This window comes from Felis catus, chromosome D3 (assembly GCF_018350175.1).
Source record: "Felis catus isolate Fca126 chromosome D3, F.catus_Fca126_mat1.0, whole genome shotgun sequence".
In the NCBI taxonomy this organism is placed as follows: Eukaryota; Metazoa; Chordata; class Mammalia; order Carnivora; family Felidae; genus Felis; species Felis catus.
Window position 1 is genome coordinate 30,361,877 of NC_058379.1, and position 16,666 is coordinate 30,378,542.

A 16,666-nucleotide genomic window follows, 5' to 3' on the forward strand; every position below is an offset into this window, starting at 1 on the left:
ATGATTAAGTTGGCATTGGATCTCCATTTTCAGACCAAGGAGGGGTTGCAGGATTCTTGTTTAGCAGGAATGGAGTGAGTAGGGGAGAGAGCTGTAGGAGCTGAGGTCAGGGGAGGGGGGTGGAAGCAGGGGCCATTGGAATGACTTGACTTTACTCCGAGATAGGAGTCTATTAGAAGGATAAGAGGAGAGGATTGGATATGTGAGGAATTCTGACGGTAACTTAAGCCTGCAATAAAAAAAAGAGAGAAAACCTTTCATAATATAGAATTTACGACTGCTGTGCCCACTATGTCCCCATTTCTTTTTGAGACTTCTGTAGGTTATGAAGCTTTGCAAATTCACCAGTGGAGAATGGATAGTGAGGCTGAATTCATTATCTAAGTGACATCATCCTGACTAGGCAGGGAGATAACACCTTTTGTTCTTTAACTGAATTCAGTGAACAGGAATGTGTATGTGTTGCTAAAAGAAGGTGAATTGGGGCGCCTGGGTGGCTTGGTCACTAGGCGTCCGACTTCGGCTCAGGCCATGATTTCACGGTCCGTGATTTCGAGCCCCGCGTCGGGCTCTGTGCTGACGGCTCAGAGCCTGGAGCCTGTTTCAGATTCGGTGTCTCCCTCTCTCTCTGCCCCTCCCCTGTTCATGCACTGTCTCTCTCTGTCTCAAGAATAAATAAACGATAAAAAAATTTAAAAAAAAAAGTAAAAGAAGGTGAATTGATGTATGTGGTGATATTTCTCAAAGTACGCATGTTAGAGTTGTCTATTATTAACATAATTAAATAATAAGATGTTTTAGAAAATCAGTAACAGAAATGTCTTATTAGGTAGTGGTGAGAGAACTTCAACAAAAACTGGCTGATACTCTGAAGAAACAGTCTATGTCACACGCTTCCCCGGAGGTTGTATCACATCTTCGTCTGGAAGATGAGACACGGGATCTCAAGAAGAAATTAGGTCGAATCAGAAGTCAAGTATGTAGTGAATGTAACCTGTCAACAGTTAACTTATAGCTGGTTAAATAATATAAGGTGTTTCAGGATACGAACTTCCATGGACCGCTTTCTTTTGTATTTTCATTATAATTAATTGATTATGATTTTAGTATCTTTACAATACATTTATTTCGTAAACTCTGACTTTCATTCTACTATTTGCGTTATACGTTTTTTTCTTGTAATAGTTAGGAAAGTTGAGGCTTTTGTCTCCTTCCTCACAGAAATTGAGAAACTTTTTTCTTTCTTAATGTAAAACTTATTTTACAGTTGATTTATTTATTTTGAGAGAGAAAGAGCAAGAGAGAGTGTGTGCGTGCATGTTAACAGGGGAGGGGCAGAGACAGGAGAGAGGGAGAATCGCAAGCAGCCTCCATGCTGTCAGTGTAGAGCCAACGTGGGCTCAGTCTCATGAACCGTGAGATCATGACCTGAGCTGAAAGCAAGAATTGGACGCCTAACTGACGTAGCCACCCAGGTGCCCCAAGAGACTTTTGTCCCCTGCTAAACAATGTTTTTTAATGATATCTCTATTACCATGATGAGGCAAGCTGGATAAAATCAGAAGATAATGTTTAATGGAATGTTTCAGATAATTGTCTTAGTTCTCATCTTCACTTTCGGGAAGAATCTGTACTGATTTCAGGATGACTTGTACAGAAAGATCACTTAACAAACCACTTGAACTTAGGCATTTCCTTCATTTTCTTTGCCTTTTAGACATGTTGTCAAAGCACATGATCTGAAATATTCAGATCATGTATAGTATGTACGCCCAAAAGCGAGAATTGAGAACATTATCTGTGTCCTGCCATTGGGTTTTTTTTTTTAAGCCTTTTTGAGGTACAATACACATCCCATAAAAGTCACCCATTTGACACGCACAGTTTACTGTCTCTGTGTACGCTCGTGCAACCATCACTGCCATCAAGTAGAATGCTTTCCTGACCCTGAAAGGAAACCCTTACCCGTTGCCCCCAGCCTCAGGCAACCACCAGTCTACTACTTGGTCTCTCACTGGAGTTGCCTCTTGCGAATATTTCATATAAATGGAGTCACACAACGTGTGGTCCCTTGGGACTAGCTAGCTTCACTTAATGTTTTCTGGGTTCATCTGTGTTGGTTACAGCTTATATCAGTGCTTCATTTCTTTTTATTGTCAAACAGTACTCCATCGTGGGCTAAGGCCCTTGTTCATTCATCAGTTGATGGACCTTTGGGTTGTGTCCACTTTTTGCCTGTTAATACTGCTGCTTATGAACATTCATGTAGTTCTTGTGTGGACACCTGTTTTTAATGTCTCTGCCATCAGATTTTATCCTCCGAGTTAATTGGGTTGATTTTACCATCTCTCCGCCGTTACTCATGCTGTCTTTTTAGTTTCTGTTCCTCTTGCCTAAACCTATGTTATTCAGACTTGTCTCACAGTCTCCTTTCCTATGAACTTTCTCTGACTGTTGTAACTCCCATTAGCCTTAACTCTCTTGACACTTGTCATCTAGCTTGCGCAGAACAATATAGTTCTTTATTTGACGTTGTTTTTATTTTTTAATGACAGGTAATTTCGCCTTCCTAAGTATAAATTTAAGGGATAATAATATTTGATACATGTGGTACTTACCCTTGTATAAATTGAAAATATTTTAACTTAACAGTTTTTCCGATAAAATTAAGTGCTTTATGCCGTATCAATAAATTCTTCTTGGAAACATTGGTATAACAAAGCTTTGATTCTAAATGTATGCTAAGAAATGAAATACAAAATTGAGGGGCGCCTGGCTGTCTCCAGTCTTATCAGAGTCTGCCTTTGGCTCAGGTCATGATCTCCACGTTCTTGAGACTGAGCCCTGCATCGGACTCTCTGCTGTCAGCAGAGTCTGTGTTGGATCCGTTTTGTCCCTCACGTTCTGCGTCACTCAGACTCGTGCTCTCTATCAAAAAATAAATGTTAAAAAAATGTGTGTATGTCTATACACACACACACACACACACACTTATATAAATAAAACTATTAATGAAAGCACTTAATCAAATAGAGGAGAAATGTTCAATCAAATGTTTGGTTTTTTTTTTTCCCCTCTCACTATGAAAAAGCTCTCTAAATTTGTCTTTCTTCCTTACACAGCCAGAACTGGGATTTACAGATTTATAACACTTTACCAACTGCAAAGATCTGGGGACAGCTTTTCTGATATGCTTTTACCACAAAGCCTTAATCTCTTCATCAGAGTACATGTTAAAGCAGCCTAACGTAAACAGTATGGACGTGAAATGATTGAGGAACTTTAGTTTAGCAAGACTCGATTATTTCCATGTCAGTGGCTTTCCCTTGCCTCTGATGGTCATGTAAAGGATCTACTACTCAGTCAAGGAGGTGCTCTTTGTACCTTGGTCTGTGAGCATTGTCCACTGAGTGGTATAGAGAGGAAGTAAGTTAAAAGGATTATAAATGGAAAAAGTCCTGTTGGCTAGTGGCATTGGCGAAAGTTGTGTGAAGTACTGAGGAGAGATTCTGGGCCTCATGCTCCCCATTTGCTGCCACATGTGGTGGAATGAAGAATAACTTCAGTATAATTTGTATAGGGGAACACTTGTATTGGCAGGCCACCTGCCTAAACTATCACATTGTATTGGAACGCAAAATACAGCAACAGTAATCATGCTAAATGCAGACGCTTAGAGCTATGTGCCACGTACCCTTCTAAGTTGTTCATCTCTTATTTCCTAATTTAATCTTCCCAACATCCCAGTGGGGTAGATACTATTATTATTTATTTTGAGATCACTTTTTTAAGGACCTTTATTTTGAGAGAGAGAGAGAGAGAGAGAGAGAGAGAGAGAGATTGTGGGGAAGGGCATGTAGGGAGAGAGAGCAAAGGGGAGAGAGAGAGAGAGAGAGAGAGAGAGAGAGAGAGAGAGAGAGAATCCCAAGCAAGCTCCTCGCTGTCCATGCAGAGCTCGATGTGGGGCTCAATTACATGACCCTGAGATCATGTCCTGAGCTGACATCAAGAGCCAGACACTGAACCGACTGAGCCACTCAGGTGTCCCAGTAGGTGCTATTATTACCTTCATTTTACAGATGCAGAGACTGAGACATGGAAGTTTTAGGTAGTGTGCTCAAGGTCATACAGCTCATAACGAGCAGAACTGGGAATTCAGACCCAGGCATTCTGGCCCCTACTAGGATATTGCTTCTCAAATTCTTCCATGAAATATCTTGTTGTCACTGAAAACAGCATGTTCAGTTTTATAATCATGAGAATAGCAACGTCATTCGCCTATGTGAATATGTAAAATCATAGTTGATGTGGTGCTTGGAATATGAAAATAGAAATGTTTACCATAAGGTAAATTCCTATATTTCCTCCATTTGACCAATAGATACATGTGTACGTTTATCTGATCATATATAATTTAAAAACATTAACAATGTTATGTTTTGTAGGAGATTAAGGTTGGTAAGCTATTCTGTCAGAGTATAGAAACATTTCGTTTTGTCGGCCATAGTCTCTGTTGTAGCAGCTCAACTCTCCTGTTATGACCTCAAAGTAGCCATCAATCAGCATGTAGAGGAGAGTGTGGCTGGCTCCAAAAAGATTTTAGTTACAGGGGCACTCGGGCGGCTTAGTTGTTTGAGCGTCCTGACTCTTAATTTCCACTCAGGTCATGATCCCAAACCCCACACCATGAGACCGGTCATGAGACCGGTCATGAGACCGAGCCCCACATCAGGCTTCACCCTGAGCTTGCAGCCTGCTTACCATTTTCTCTGTCTCTCCCTCTGCCTCTCTTCCCCACTTCTGCATGCTCTCTCTCTGTCTCTCTCTCAAGTCAAGTCAAAAAAAAACAAAACAAAACAAAACAAAAACGTTTAGTTACAGAAAAGGGTGATGGTGTTCTACTAGATTTTCAGTAGTTAAAAATTTTTTTTCTTTTTCTTTCTTTTTTTTTTCAACGTTTTTATTTATTTTTGGGACAGAGAGAGACAGAGCATGAACGGGGGAGGGGCAGAGAGAGAGGGAGACACAGAATCGGAAACAGGCTCCAGGCTCCGAGCTGTCAGCACAGAGCCCGATGTGGGGCTCGAACCCACGAACAGTGAGATCATGACCTGAGCCCAAGTCAGAAGCTTAACTGACTGAGCCACCCAGGCACCCCGAACATGTCCCTTTGAACGTGATTATTATCCATTTCTATGTCGTCTTTAAAGAACTAATCCATTCTTTTGCCCGTTTTTATATTGGATTGTCTTTTCATTATTGGAAGAGTTACTTAAATAGCCTACATACAAATCCCTTAGCAGACATGGGATTTTGAGGTATTTTCTCCTATTTAGTCACTTGCCTTTTCACGTTCTTGATGGTGATATTTGAAGCATAGAAGTTTTTAATTTTGATGAAGTAAACTTAATGTGCTTTTGTCTATTGGTGTCGTGTCTAACAAATCATTGCCAAATCCAGTCACAAACATATACACGTCAGCTTTTGTCTAAGAGGTTTATCATTTAGCTCTTAGATTTTAAGTGAATTTTGTATATATGCTATGGGGTAGAGGTCTGATTTTATTACTTTGCATGTGGCTATCCATTTGTCCCAGTACCGTTTGTTACAAAGACTATTCTCATTCCATTTAATTGTCTGGCACCCTTGTGGAAAATCAGTTCACTATAATGTGAGAGTTTATTTTTAGATTCTCAATGTTAATACATTGATCTATATGTCTGTCCTTATGCCAGTACCGTATCAAATTTTATGAAAACTTTTTCCTAGTTATCTTGCAAATTACCAGTCACTTATGTAATAATAAAAAGTCAATGTAGTAGAACTTAACTTTGCTCCTATAGAGATTTTTGCTTCCTGAAGGACCTTTCGCCAGCCTATGCCTTGCTGACCCCATGACTCGATGTGAAGTCAGGCTCAAAAAGATAAAATGGTCTTTCTTTAGTGTGTTCAGACTTTATTTATTTATTTATTTATTTATATTTTTATTTTATTTATTTTATTTTTTTTAGAGCATACACAAGCAGGATGTGTGTGTGTGTGTGTGTGTGTGTGAGAGAGAGAGAGAGAGAGAGAGAGAGAGAGAGAGAGGAGAGAGAGAATTTTTAGCAGGCTTCACACTTAGTGTGGAGGCTGACAGGGGTCTTGATCCCATGACCCTGGGATCATGACCTGAGAGGTTGAGGCTCAACTGACTGAGCCACCCATGTTCCCCGCCTGTGCAAACTTTTAGTCTCTCAGTCAGTGCTGCCCACTTTCACTGCCATCAAATCTTGGCCATAGGATGTCTTGACTCAGTCTACCGTTTACTTCATTATATTTTATTCTCTCATTATAACGCATAGACTCACCCATACTTTTCACCATCTAGGAAGGAAAAGATTAACTCTGGGGTATTCCTCTTTCCTGTTAAGCAATCTTGCCAATCCATCATCTTGCAATTCACAATGAGATCCTCTTCTGACCTGGTTCTTGTGTGTAACACTGGTGTTAATCCTGTTCTTGGCACAGATCCTACATTCTTGGAAAACACAGTAGCCTGTATCGCTTTCTTTCACTTAAATAGAAAGATATGCATAGCTATGCGTTATAGCTCAGCGTATAATGAATGGAATAAACATTACATCATTCAAATAATACAGCTGTACAAAGTGAGGTAGTATTAAGTTGATTTATCAGAGACAAGTAGTAGATTGGTAATTTGAATGACAAAAAATTTTTGAAGCCAACTTGTACGATATGGAGAAGCATTGTGGGACAACACAAAGACGAAATGGTCTTACCTCCCCCCACAAACAAGGTTGGAGTAAGGTAAAGGAGAATGTGCAGTTAATTGAAGTCGTGCTAAAGGACAGTACATTTGTTGTGCTACTGAGAAGATGAACAATGATTTCATAACATTCTCTTTATTTCCTCACTGAGGGAAGGAGAATGAAGATTGAGTATTCAATGGATTAAAAAATACTCAAAGCTGCGTATTTCCTTTACTTGAAATCAGATCAAAGGCCCAATTTTGGTTATCAGATTGACTCTTTCTGGTTTTTCAACTTTTGTGCTTCAAATCATATGTCTTTGTGCTTCTACCTTAACTTGAGGGGAGATTCTAAAGAGGCATTCCTGCCTACTTGTAAGAATTGTTGTAATTGAAGGGAATCTTAGGAAACTCTCTTAGACACAGGAAGATGGCAGAGGAGTAGGAGGACTCTAGGCTTGCCTCATCCCACGAATACAACTAGATAACAATCAGCTCACCCTGAATACCCCAGAAATCGACCTGAAGACTGACAGAACAAACTCCACAACAAAACGGAGAGAAGAGGCCACATCAAAGAAGGTCCTTGATGCAGAAATGTCGTCTAGAAGAGAAACAGATCCTGGCTGCTGCAGAGGGGAGGGAGTCGAGGTTGTGGATAAGGGTGAGAGAGAGGAACGCACAGGGGAACGCACAAAGAGAACATTTCCCCATACCCACTGGCTTGGAAAACAAGAGGGGCTGCATTGCGTGAGTTCTTGCAACCAGTAGTGCTTAAAGTCTGGAGTTTTAAAGGGCATCCGGTTTAGCTGGGTTGCAGCCCTGAGGTACTGCACTGCTCTTGGACAGAGGGCAGGCAAACAACGTGGGAGAATACAGCATGGATACAGTGATCTGAAGAGTGCCTGGGGCACACAGTGGGGAGATTATTTGCTCGTCTCAGAGCACGTCCCTCAGAGGCAAAGTTCAGAGAGACCTGTGTGTAGGAACAAAGCCACTGGCTGCCACCATCTCCTTCTCCTGCCCCTCACCACAAACATAAAGCCACCTGCAGGAAGCAGTGGCTACCTAACTTGCTTACACCAAGCACCACCGCCTTACACTCTGGTGGAACTACCCTTCTCAATCACTCTTGCTTGAGTTCCAGCACAGCAGATCCCTCCCCCAGAAGACCAGGACAAACGCCTGCCCACACCACATCTCCCAACCAGAGAGTTTCCTAGTTAAAACTCGCTACATTCAGGCCAGGGATCAAACACACACCAGACCCGGCAAGGAGAGCCTCAGCAGACGACTGGCCTGAAGGATAGCATAGCCAGAACACAACAGCAGGACACATGCAGCACACACTGGTGACACTCCCTGAAGTGCTAGACCCTAGGCATTACATGACGTCTTTTTCCTACGTCCATTACTTTGGGAGCAGGTGACATAGTTAACTGGCTTCTCTAACACACAGAAGCTGGCAGATACCTAGACAAAGTGAAAACACAGAGGCATTTATCCCAAATGAAAGAACAGGATAAGGCCATGGCCAGAGACCGAAATGGGACAGATGTAAATAACACGCCTAATGGAGAATTTAAAACCATGATCATAAGGATATTCAGTGGACTTGAGAAAAGAATGGAAGACATCAGTGAGACCCTTACCACAGACATAAAAGAGTTCAAGGATCAGAGATGAAGAGTGCAGTAAAATGAACAGCAAGCTGGAAGAAGCAGAGGAACAAATTAATGACCTAGAAGACAAAGTAATGATAAACAATGAAGCTGAAGAAGACAAAGAAGAATTCTCCAATGCAAGAATAGACTTAAGGAACTCGGTGACTCCGTCAAATGTAAAAACATTCATATGATAGGAGTCCCAGAAGAAGAAGACAGAGAGAAGGGGACAGATAATTGATTTGAAGACACAATAACTGAAAAATTCCCTAATGTGGAGAAGAAAACAGACATCGAGATCCAGGAGACACAGAGAACTTCCATCAAAATCAACACCCAAGACACGTTGTAATTAAATTTGCAAAATATACTGCTAACAACTTTTTTTTTAGTGTTTTGTTCTTTTGTTTTGTTTTGTTTTTGATTTTGATTTTCCTGTGACAGAATGCCGACACAAGCAGGGGAGGGGCAGAGAAAGAGAGAGAGAGAGAGAGAGAGAGAGAGAGAGAGAGAGGATCCCAAGCACTCTGTGGTGTCAGTGCAGAGCCCACTGGGGGCTTGAACCCACGAACTGCGAAGTCACGACTAGAGCTAAGATCAAGTCATGCTTAACCGACTGAGCCACGCAGGCGCCCCACTGCTACAAATCTTAAAAGCAGCAAAACACGTCATTAACTTCCAAGGAGAAACCCACAAGGCTAGCAGGAGATTTTTCAACAGAAACTTTGCAAGGCATAAGGAAAAGGCATGATATATTCAAAGTGCTGGATGAGAAAAATCTGCAGCCAAATATACTCTATCCAGTAAGGCTATCATTCATAATAGAAGGAGAGAGAAAGAATTTCTCAGACAAACAATAATGGAAGGAGTTTGTGACCACTAAATCAGCCTGTAAGAAATATTATCGGGGACTCTGAGTGGAAAGGAGAGATCAGAAGTGACAGTATAAAGGCAGAAAATGTAAAAGCAGTAAGCATGTATATTTCTGTAAAAAAAAAAATCAGTCAAGGAATGCCCCAAAACAGGATATACAATAAAATAGCTTATCTAAACCATGGGGAGGAGAAAAAAAATGAGTTCTAACTTCATTGGCCATCAACTTAATACAGACTGCTACACGCAGAGCAGGTGATATACAAATTAATGCTTATCATATACCAAAACCCACTAATAAACATGTAAAGAATAAAGAGAAAGAAATCCAAATATATCATTAAAGCAAATTAGAAAGACATCAAGGCGAGAAACACAATAAAGGATTTGAGAAAATCTCCAGAAACAACCGCAAAACAAGTAGTGAAGTGACAATAAATACATACCTGTCAATAATTACTTTGTATATAAATGGAATAAACACTCCAACCAAAAGACCTAGGGTGACAGGATGGATCAAAAAACACGACCCATATGTATGCTGCCTATAAAAGCCTCATTTTAGACATAAAGACACCTGCAGATTAAAAGTGAGGGGATGCTTGCACTGTTGGTGGTAATGCAACCTGGTGCAGCCGCTCTGGGAAACAGTGTGGAGGTTCCTCAAAACAATTGAAAATAGAACTACCCTATGACCCCTCAATAGCACTACTGGCGATTTATGCAAAGGATACAGGAGTGCTGATTCATAGGGGCACATGTACTCCAATGTCTATAGCAGTGCTTTCAACAATAGCCAAATTGAGCCTAAAAGCCCATCAACTGATGAATGGATAAAGAGATGTGGTTTACATATACACTGGAATACTACCTGGCAAGGAGAAAGAGTGAAATCGTGCTATCTGTTGCAATGTGGATGGAACTGGAAGATAATATGCTACATGAAATAAGTCACAGAAAGACAGATATCATATGTTGTCGCTCATATGTGGAATTTGAGAAACTTAACAGAAGACCGTGGGGGAAGGGAAGGGGAAAAATAGTTACAAACAGAGAAGGAGACGGGCAAACCATAGGAGACTCTTGAATGCAGAGAACAAATAGAGGGTTGATGGGGGGGGGGCGGTGGCTGAGAAAGGAAAGTGGGTGGTGGGCATTGAGGAGGGCACTTGTTGGGATGAGCCCTGGGTGTTGTCTATAAGTGATGAACCACAGGAATCTACCCCCAAAACGAAGAGCACACTGTACACGCTGTATGTTAGCCAAGTTGACAATAAATTCTATTAAAAAAAAATGAAAACGAGGGGATGGAGAAAAAATTTATCACGTTAAAAGAAAATGTAGCGATACTTTTGTTAGACAAAAAGAGTCCTTAAAACAAACACTGTGGGGCACCTGGGTGCCTCAGTCATTTGAGCGACCGACTAGGTCTTGGCTCAGGTCATGATCTTATGGCTGGTGGCTTTGAGCCCCATGTTGGGCTCCAGGCTGACAGCATGGAGGCTGCTTGAAATTTTCTCACCCCCTTTCTATGTCCCTCCCCTACTCTGTCTCTCTCAAAATAAATAAACTTAACCAAAAACAAAGACTGTAGCAAGAGCCAAAGAATGCTACTATATCATAATAAAGGGTACAATGCAATAGGAAGATCTAACGATTGCAAATATTTATGCACCCACCACGAGAGCACTCAAGTACATAAAACAATAACCAACATAAAAGAACTAATTGATAATAACACAGTAATAGGGCAATTTAACACCCCATTTACATCAATAGATCTTAATTTAAAAAATCACCAAAAAATACATCTTAACAGAAAATCACCAAAGAAACAGTGGCTTTGAGCCATACAGAGAAAGACAGTTACAATATGTGTTCACTCGTATGTGGATCCTGAGAAACTTAACAGGAACCCATGGGGGAGGGGAAGGAAAAAAAAAAGAGGTTAGAGTGGGAGAGAGCCAAAGCATAAGACACTCTTAAAAACTGAGAACAAACTGAGGGCTGATGGGGGGTGGGAGGGAGCGGAGGGTGGGTGATGGGTATTGAGGAGGGCACCTGTTGGGATGGGCACTGGGTGTTGTATGGAAACCAATGTGACAATAAATTTCATATATTAAAAAAAAGAAAAAAAAGAAACAATGGCTTTGAATGGCAGAGCGGACCAGATTGGACTTAAGAGATGTTTTCAGAACGTTCCATCCTAAAACAGAATACACGTTGTTTTCAAGTGTACATGGAATATTCTCAAGAATGGATCACAAACAAAAAACAGGCCTTAGTTATTAAAAAACAATACATGCAGGTTAAATAACGTGCTACTACACTGGAATGGGTTAAGCAGGAAATACAAGAAGAAATTTTAAAAAATACATGTATACAAATGGAAATGAGAAAACAATGGTCTGAAACCTTTGAGATGCTGCAAAAGTAGTCCTAAGAGGGAAGTACAAAGCAATATAAGCCTACTTCAAGAAGCAAGAAAAGTTTCAAACAACCTAACTTTACCCCTAAAGGAGCTAGAAAAAGAACAACAAATGAAGCCTGAAGCCAGCAGAAGAAAGCAAGTAATAATGATCAGAGCAGGGGGCCCTTGGGTGGCTTCACTGGTTAAGTGTCTGACTCGATTTTGGCTCAGGTCATGATCTCACAGTAGTGAGATCGAGCCCCGTGTTAGGCTCTGTGCTGGCAGCATGGAACCTGTCTGGGAGTCTCTCTCTCCCTCCCTCTCTCTCTCTCTCTCTCTGCCCATCCTCCACTCATGTGTGGTCTCTCTCAACATAAAATTAAAAAAAGAGATTAAAGCAGAAATGAATGATAGACAAACAAAAAACAGATAAAACTAGAACAGGTCAATGAAACCTCGAGCTGGTTCTTTGTAAAAATTAATAAAACTGATAAGGCGTTAGCCAGAGTAATCAACAAGAAAATAGAAAAGACCAAAATAAATAAAACCACAAATGTGAGAGTAGAAATAAGAACCAACACCACAGAGATACAAACATTTATGAGAGAATATTATGAAAAAATGTATGCCAACAAATTGGACAACTTAGAAGTTGGACAACTAGAAGAATAAATTCCTAGAAACGTATAACTTACCAAACTAAAACAAGAAGAAATAGAAAATTTGAAAAAAAAATCAATAACCAGCAAGGAAACTGAATCAGGAATCAAAAAACTCTCAAGAAACACAAGTCTAGGAGCAGATGACTTCAGATGTAAATGTTAACATGTAAAGAAGAGCTAATACCAAAGAAAGAAAGAAAGAAAGAAAAGAAAGAAAAGAAAAGAAAAGAAAAGAAAAGAAAAGAAAAAAGAAACGAAAAAGTTTAACCTGTCCTTTTCAAATTGTTCCAGAAAAACATAAAAGGAAGGGAAATTTCCAAATTCATTCTATGCCAGCTTTACCCTGATACCAAAACCAGATAAAGACACCACAAAGAGAATTACAGGACAGCATCTCTGATGAACATGCAAAATTCTTCAAGAAAATAAGCAAACTGAATCCAACAATACATTACAAAATCATTCACCAGGAGCAGGGGCAGCTGGGTGGCTTCGTCAGGTAAGCAGCCAACTTCAGCTCAGGTTACGATCTCAAGGTCCTTCGGTTTGAGCCCAGATTCAGGCTCTGTTGACAGCTTGGACCCTGGAGCCTATTTCAGATTCTGTGTTTCCCTCTCTCTCTGTCCCTCCCTTGCTTGTGCTCTTTCTCAAAAATCAATAAACATTAAAAAAAATCGTTCACTATAACCAAATGGGATTTATCCCTGGTGTGCAGGGGTGGTTCAATATTTGCAAATCAATGAATGTGCTACCTCATATTAATTTTCAAAAAAGCATAAAATCATATCATTGCAATAGATGCAGAAAAAGAATTTGACAAACTATAACAAACTATAACATCCATTCATGATGGATGTTTTTTTTAATTTTATTTATTTATTTTTAATTTTATTTTTTTCAATACATGAAATTTATTGTCAAAATGGTTTCCATACAACACCCAGTGCTCATCCCAAAAGGTGCCCTCCCCAATACCCATCACCCACCCTCCCCTTCCTCCCACCCCCCATCAACCCTCAGTTTGTTCTCAGTTTTTAAGAGTCTCTCATGTTTGGCTCTCTCCCAGTCTAACGTCTTTTTTTTTTTTTTATTTTTCCTTCCACTCCCCCATGGGTTTCTGTCAAGTTTCTCAGGATCCACATACGAGTGAACACATATGGTATCTGTCTTTCTCTGTATGGCTTATTTCACTTAGCATCACACTCTCCAGTTCCATCCACGTTGCCACAAAGGGCCATATTTCGTTCTTTCTCATGGCCCTGTAGTACTCCATTGTGTATATAAACCACAATTTCTTTATCCATTCATCAGTTGATGGACATTTAGGCTCTTCCCATAATTTGGCTATTGTTGAGAGTGCTGCTATGAACATTGGGGTACAAGTGCCCCTATGCATCAGTACTCCTGTATCCCTTGGGTAAATTCCTAGCAGTGCTATTGCTGGGTCATAGGGTAGGTCTATTTTTAATTTTCTGAGGAACCTCCACACTGTTTTCCAGAGTGGCTGCACCAATTTGCATTCCCACCAACAGTGCAAGAGGCTTCCCGTGTCTCCACATCCTCTCCAGCATCTAGAGTCTCCTGATTTGTTCATTTTGGCCACTCTGACTGGCGTGAGGTGATATCTGAGTGTGGTTTTGATTTGTATTTCCCTGATAAGGAGCGACGTTGACCACCTTTTCATGTGCCTGTTGGCCATCCGGATGTCTTCTTGAGAGAAGTGTCTATTCATGTTTTCTGCCCATTTCTTCACTGGGTTATTTGTGTTTCGGGTGTGGAGTTTGGTGAGCTCTTTATAGATTTTGGATACTAGCCCTTTGTCCGATATGTCATTTGCGAATATCTTTTCCCATTCTGCTGGTTGCCTTTTCATTTTGTTGGTTGTTTCCTTTGCTGTGCAGAAGCTTTTTATCTTCATAAGGTCCCAGTAATTCATTTTTGCTTTTAATTCCCTTGCCTTTGGGGATGTGTCGAGTAAGAGATTGCTACGGCTGAGGTCAGAGAGGTCTTTTCCTGCTTTCTCCTCTAGGGTTTGGATGGTTTCCTGTCTCACATTCAGGTCCTTTATCCATTTTGAGTTTACTTTTGTGAATGGTGTGAGAAAGTGGTCTAGTTTCAACCTTCTGCGTGTTGCTGTCCAGTTCTCCCAGCACCATTTGTTAAAGAGGCTGTCTTTTTTCCATTGGATGTTCTTTCCTGCTTTGTCAAAGATGAGTTGGCCATACGTTTGTGGGTCTAGTTCTGGGGTTTCTATTCTATTCCATTGGTCTATGTGTCTGTTTTTGTGCCAATACCATGCTGTCTTGATGATGACAGCTTTGTAGTAGAGGCTAAAGTCTGGGATTGTGATGCCTCCTGCTTTGGTCTTCTTCTTCAAAATTCCTTTGGCTATTCGGGACCTTTTGTGGTTCCATATGAATTTTAGGATTGCTTGTTCTAGTTTCGAGAAGAATGCTGGTGCGATTTTGATTGGGATTGCATTGAATGTGTAGATAGCTTTGGGTAGTATTGACATTTTGTCAATATTTCCTCTTCCAATCCATGAGCAGGAAGGTCTTTCCATCTCTTTATATCTTCTTCAATTACCTTCATAAGCTTTCTATAGTTTTCAGCATACAGATCTTTTACATCTTTGGTTAGATTTATCCCTAGGTATTTTATGCCTCTTGGCGCAATGGTGAATGGCATCAGTTTCTTTATTTGTCTTTCTGTTGCTTCATTGTTAGTGTATAAGAATGCAACTGATTTCTGTACATTGATTTTGTATCCTGCAACTTTGCTAAATTCATGTATCAGTTCTAGCAGACTTTTGGTGGAGTCTATCGGATTTTCCATGTGTAGTATCATGTCATCTGCAAAAAGTGAAAGCTTGACTTCATCTTTGCCAATTTTGATGCCTTTGATTTCCTTTTGTTGTCCGATTGCTGATGCTAGAACTTCCAACACTATGTCAAACAACAGCGGTGAGAGTGGGCATCCCTGTCGTGTTCCTGATCTCAGGGAAAAAGCTCTCAGTTTTTCCCCATTGAGGATGATGTTAGCTGTGGGCTTGTCATAAATGGCTTTTATGATCTTTAAGTATGTTCCTGCTATCCCGACTTTCTCAAGGGTTTTTATTAAGAAAGGGTGCTGAATTTTGTCAAAGGCCTTTTCTGCATCGATTGGCAAGATCATATGGTCATGATGGATGTTTTGAAGAGCAGCACACCTCAACAAAGTAGGCTTAGAGGAACCATACCTCGACAGAATAAAGGCCATATATGGAAAATGAACAGCTAATATGATCCTAACTGGGGAAAAACTGAGAGAAAAACTTCTTAGATCTTGCTTCTAGTTATCTGCTTCTTCTCATTAGCACTGTTGGTTGTTAATAAATTAATCTTAACATTTATTACATCCTACTTTAATGGAGACCAACTTCTCCTATACAAGTTTATGTGTCATCTCTTTTTTTTTTCACCCACTGTTCCATTTATCATTTTTGGTTCTTTCTTAACGAACTCCCCAAAGGTTAGATTTCTTTTGTTCACAAATGTGTTAGGAAAAGCGTGGCCAGGACAGCTAGTGTCTGCCCCGCTCAGCTTCAGGTGGGGCAACTGAAAGGTTTGGGGCTGGATCCATTTGAAGACTTGTTCACTAACGTCTGGTTGTTGATGCTGGCTGTTGCCTGGGACTTCAGTTCAGGAGGCAGCAGAAACACTTAAACTGACACACCTAGACCCTCTTTGTGGCCTAGACTTCCTCACTAGATGGGGAGCTCGATTCCAAGTAAGCAGCCTGAGATACAGAGCAAGGCAGAATCTGTATCGCCTTTTGTCACCTAGGCTTGGAATACACACAGCATCATAGTCACATATTCTGTTCATTAGGAGCAAGCCACTAAGGTTGTTCCATGGTCTTTTTTTTTTTTATGGAATTAATATTTGAAACCTATGGACACCCTTAAAAAGCAGTATAATTTACCCACTGGCCACAAATGTTTGTATTCCTCCCACCTGAAAAATACTTTCACTCCCCTCCCCCTCCAATACCTCCTGCAAGTCTCAGTTATCATGGCATCAGGTTCAGGGCTTGAGTCCAAGATCTTACCATCTTAATCAGGTGCAGTGGGGATAAGCTGCCTGGGTTATGGTATCTAAAGTATAGCCCCTTGAGTGCAAGTGTTCTCAATATGAGGACTTGAGAACGAAAGAGACAGTTATTTACCACTCACAAATGCAACATTCTAGTCAACTGCTGAAGACTCTCCCATTCAGAAAAAGAAGATGGGAAGCACCCTAGTCCATAAGAGTTTTGAAATATAGCC

General features: G+C 40.6%; 2 protein-coding genes across 5 annotated transcripts in view; one reads left to right on the forward strand and one right to left on the reverse strand.

The window, feature by feature from the left end:
• Positions 1-16,666, reverse strand: part of LOC123381124 (ankyrin repeat domain-containing protein 26-like) — a 297,965-nt gene that overhangs the window by 49,660 nt on the left and 231,639 nt on the right. The window lies entirely within an intron of this gene.
• Positions 1-16,666, forward strand: part of LOC111558517 (ankyrin repeat domain-containing protein 26-like) — a 52,020-nt gene that overhangs the window by 22,898 nt on the left and 12,456 nt on the right. For all 3 annotated transcript variants that reach the window (XM_045041236.1, XM_045041237.1, XM_045041238.1), the window contains one exon: positions 830-976. In XM_045041236.1, the coding sequence (XP_044897171.1) occupies positions 830-976 (147 nt within the window). The remainder of the gene's footprint in view (positions 1-829; positions 977-16,666) is intronic.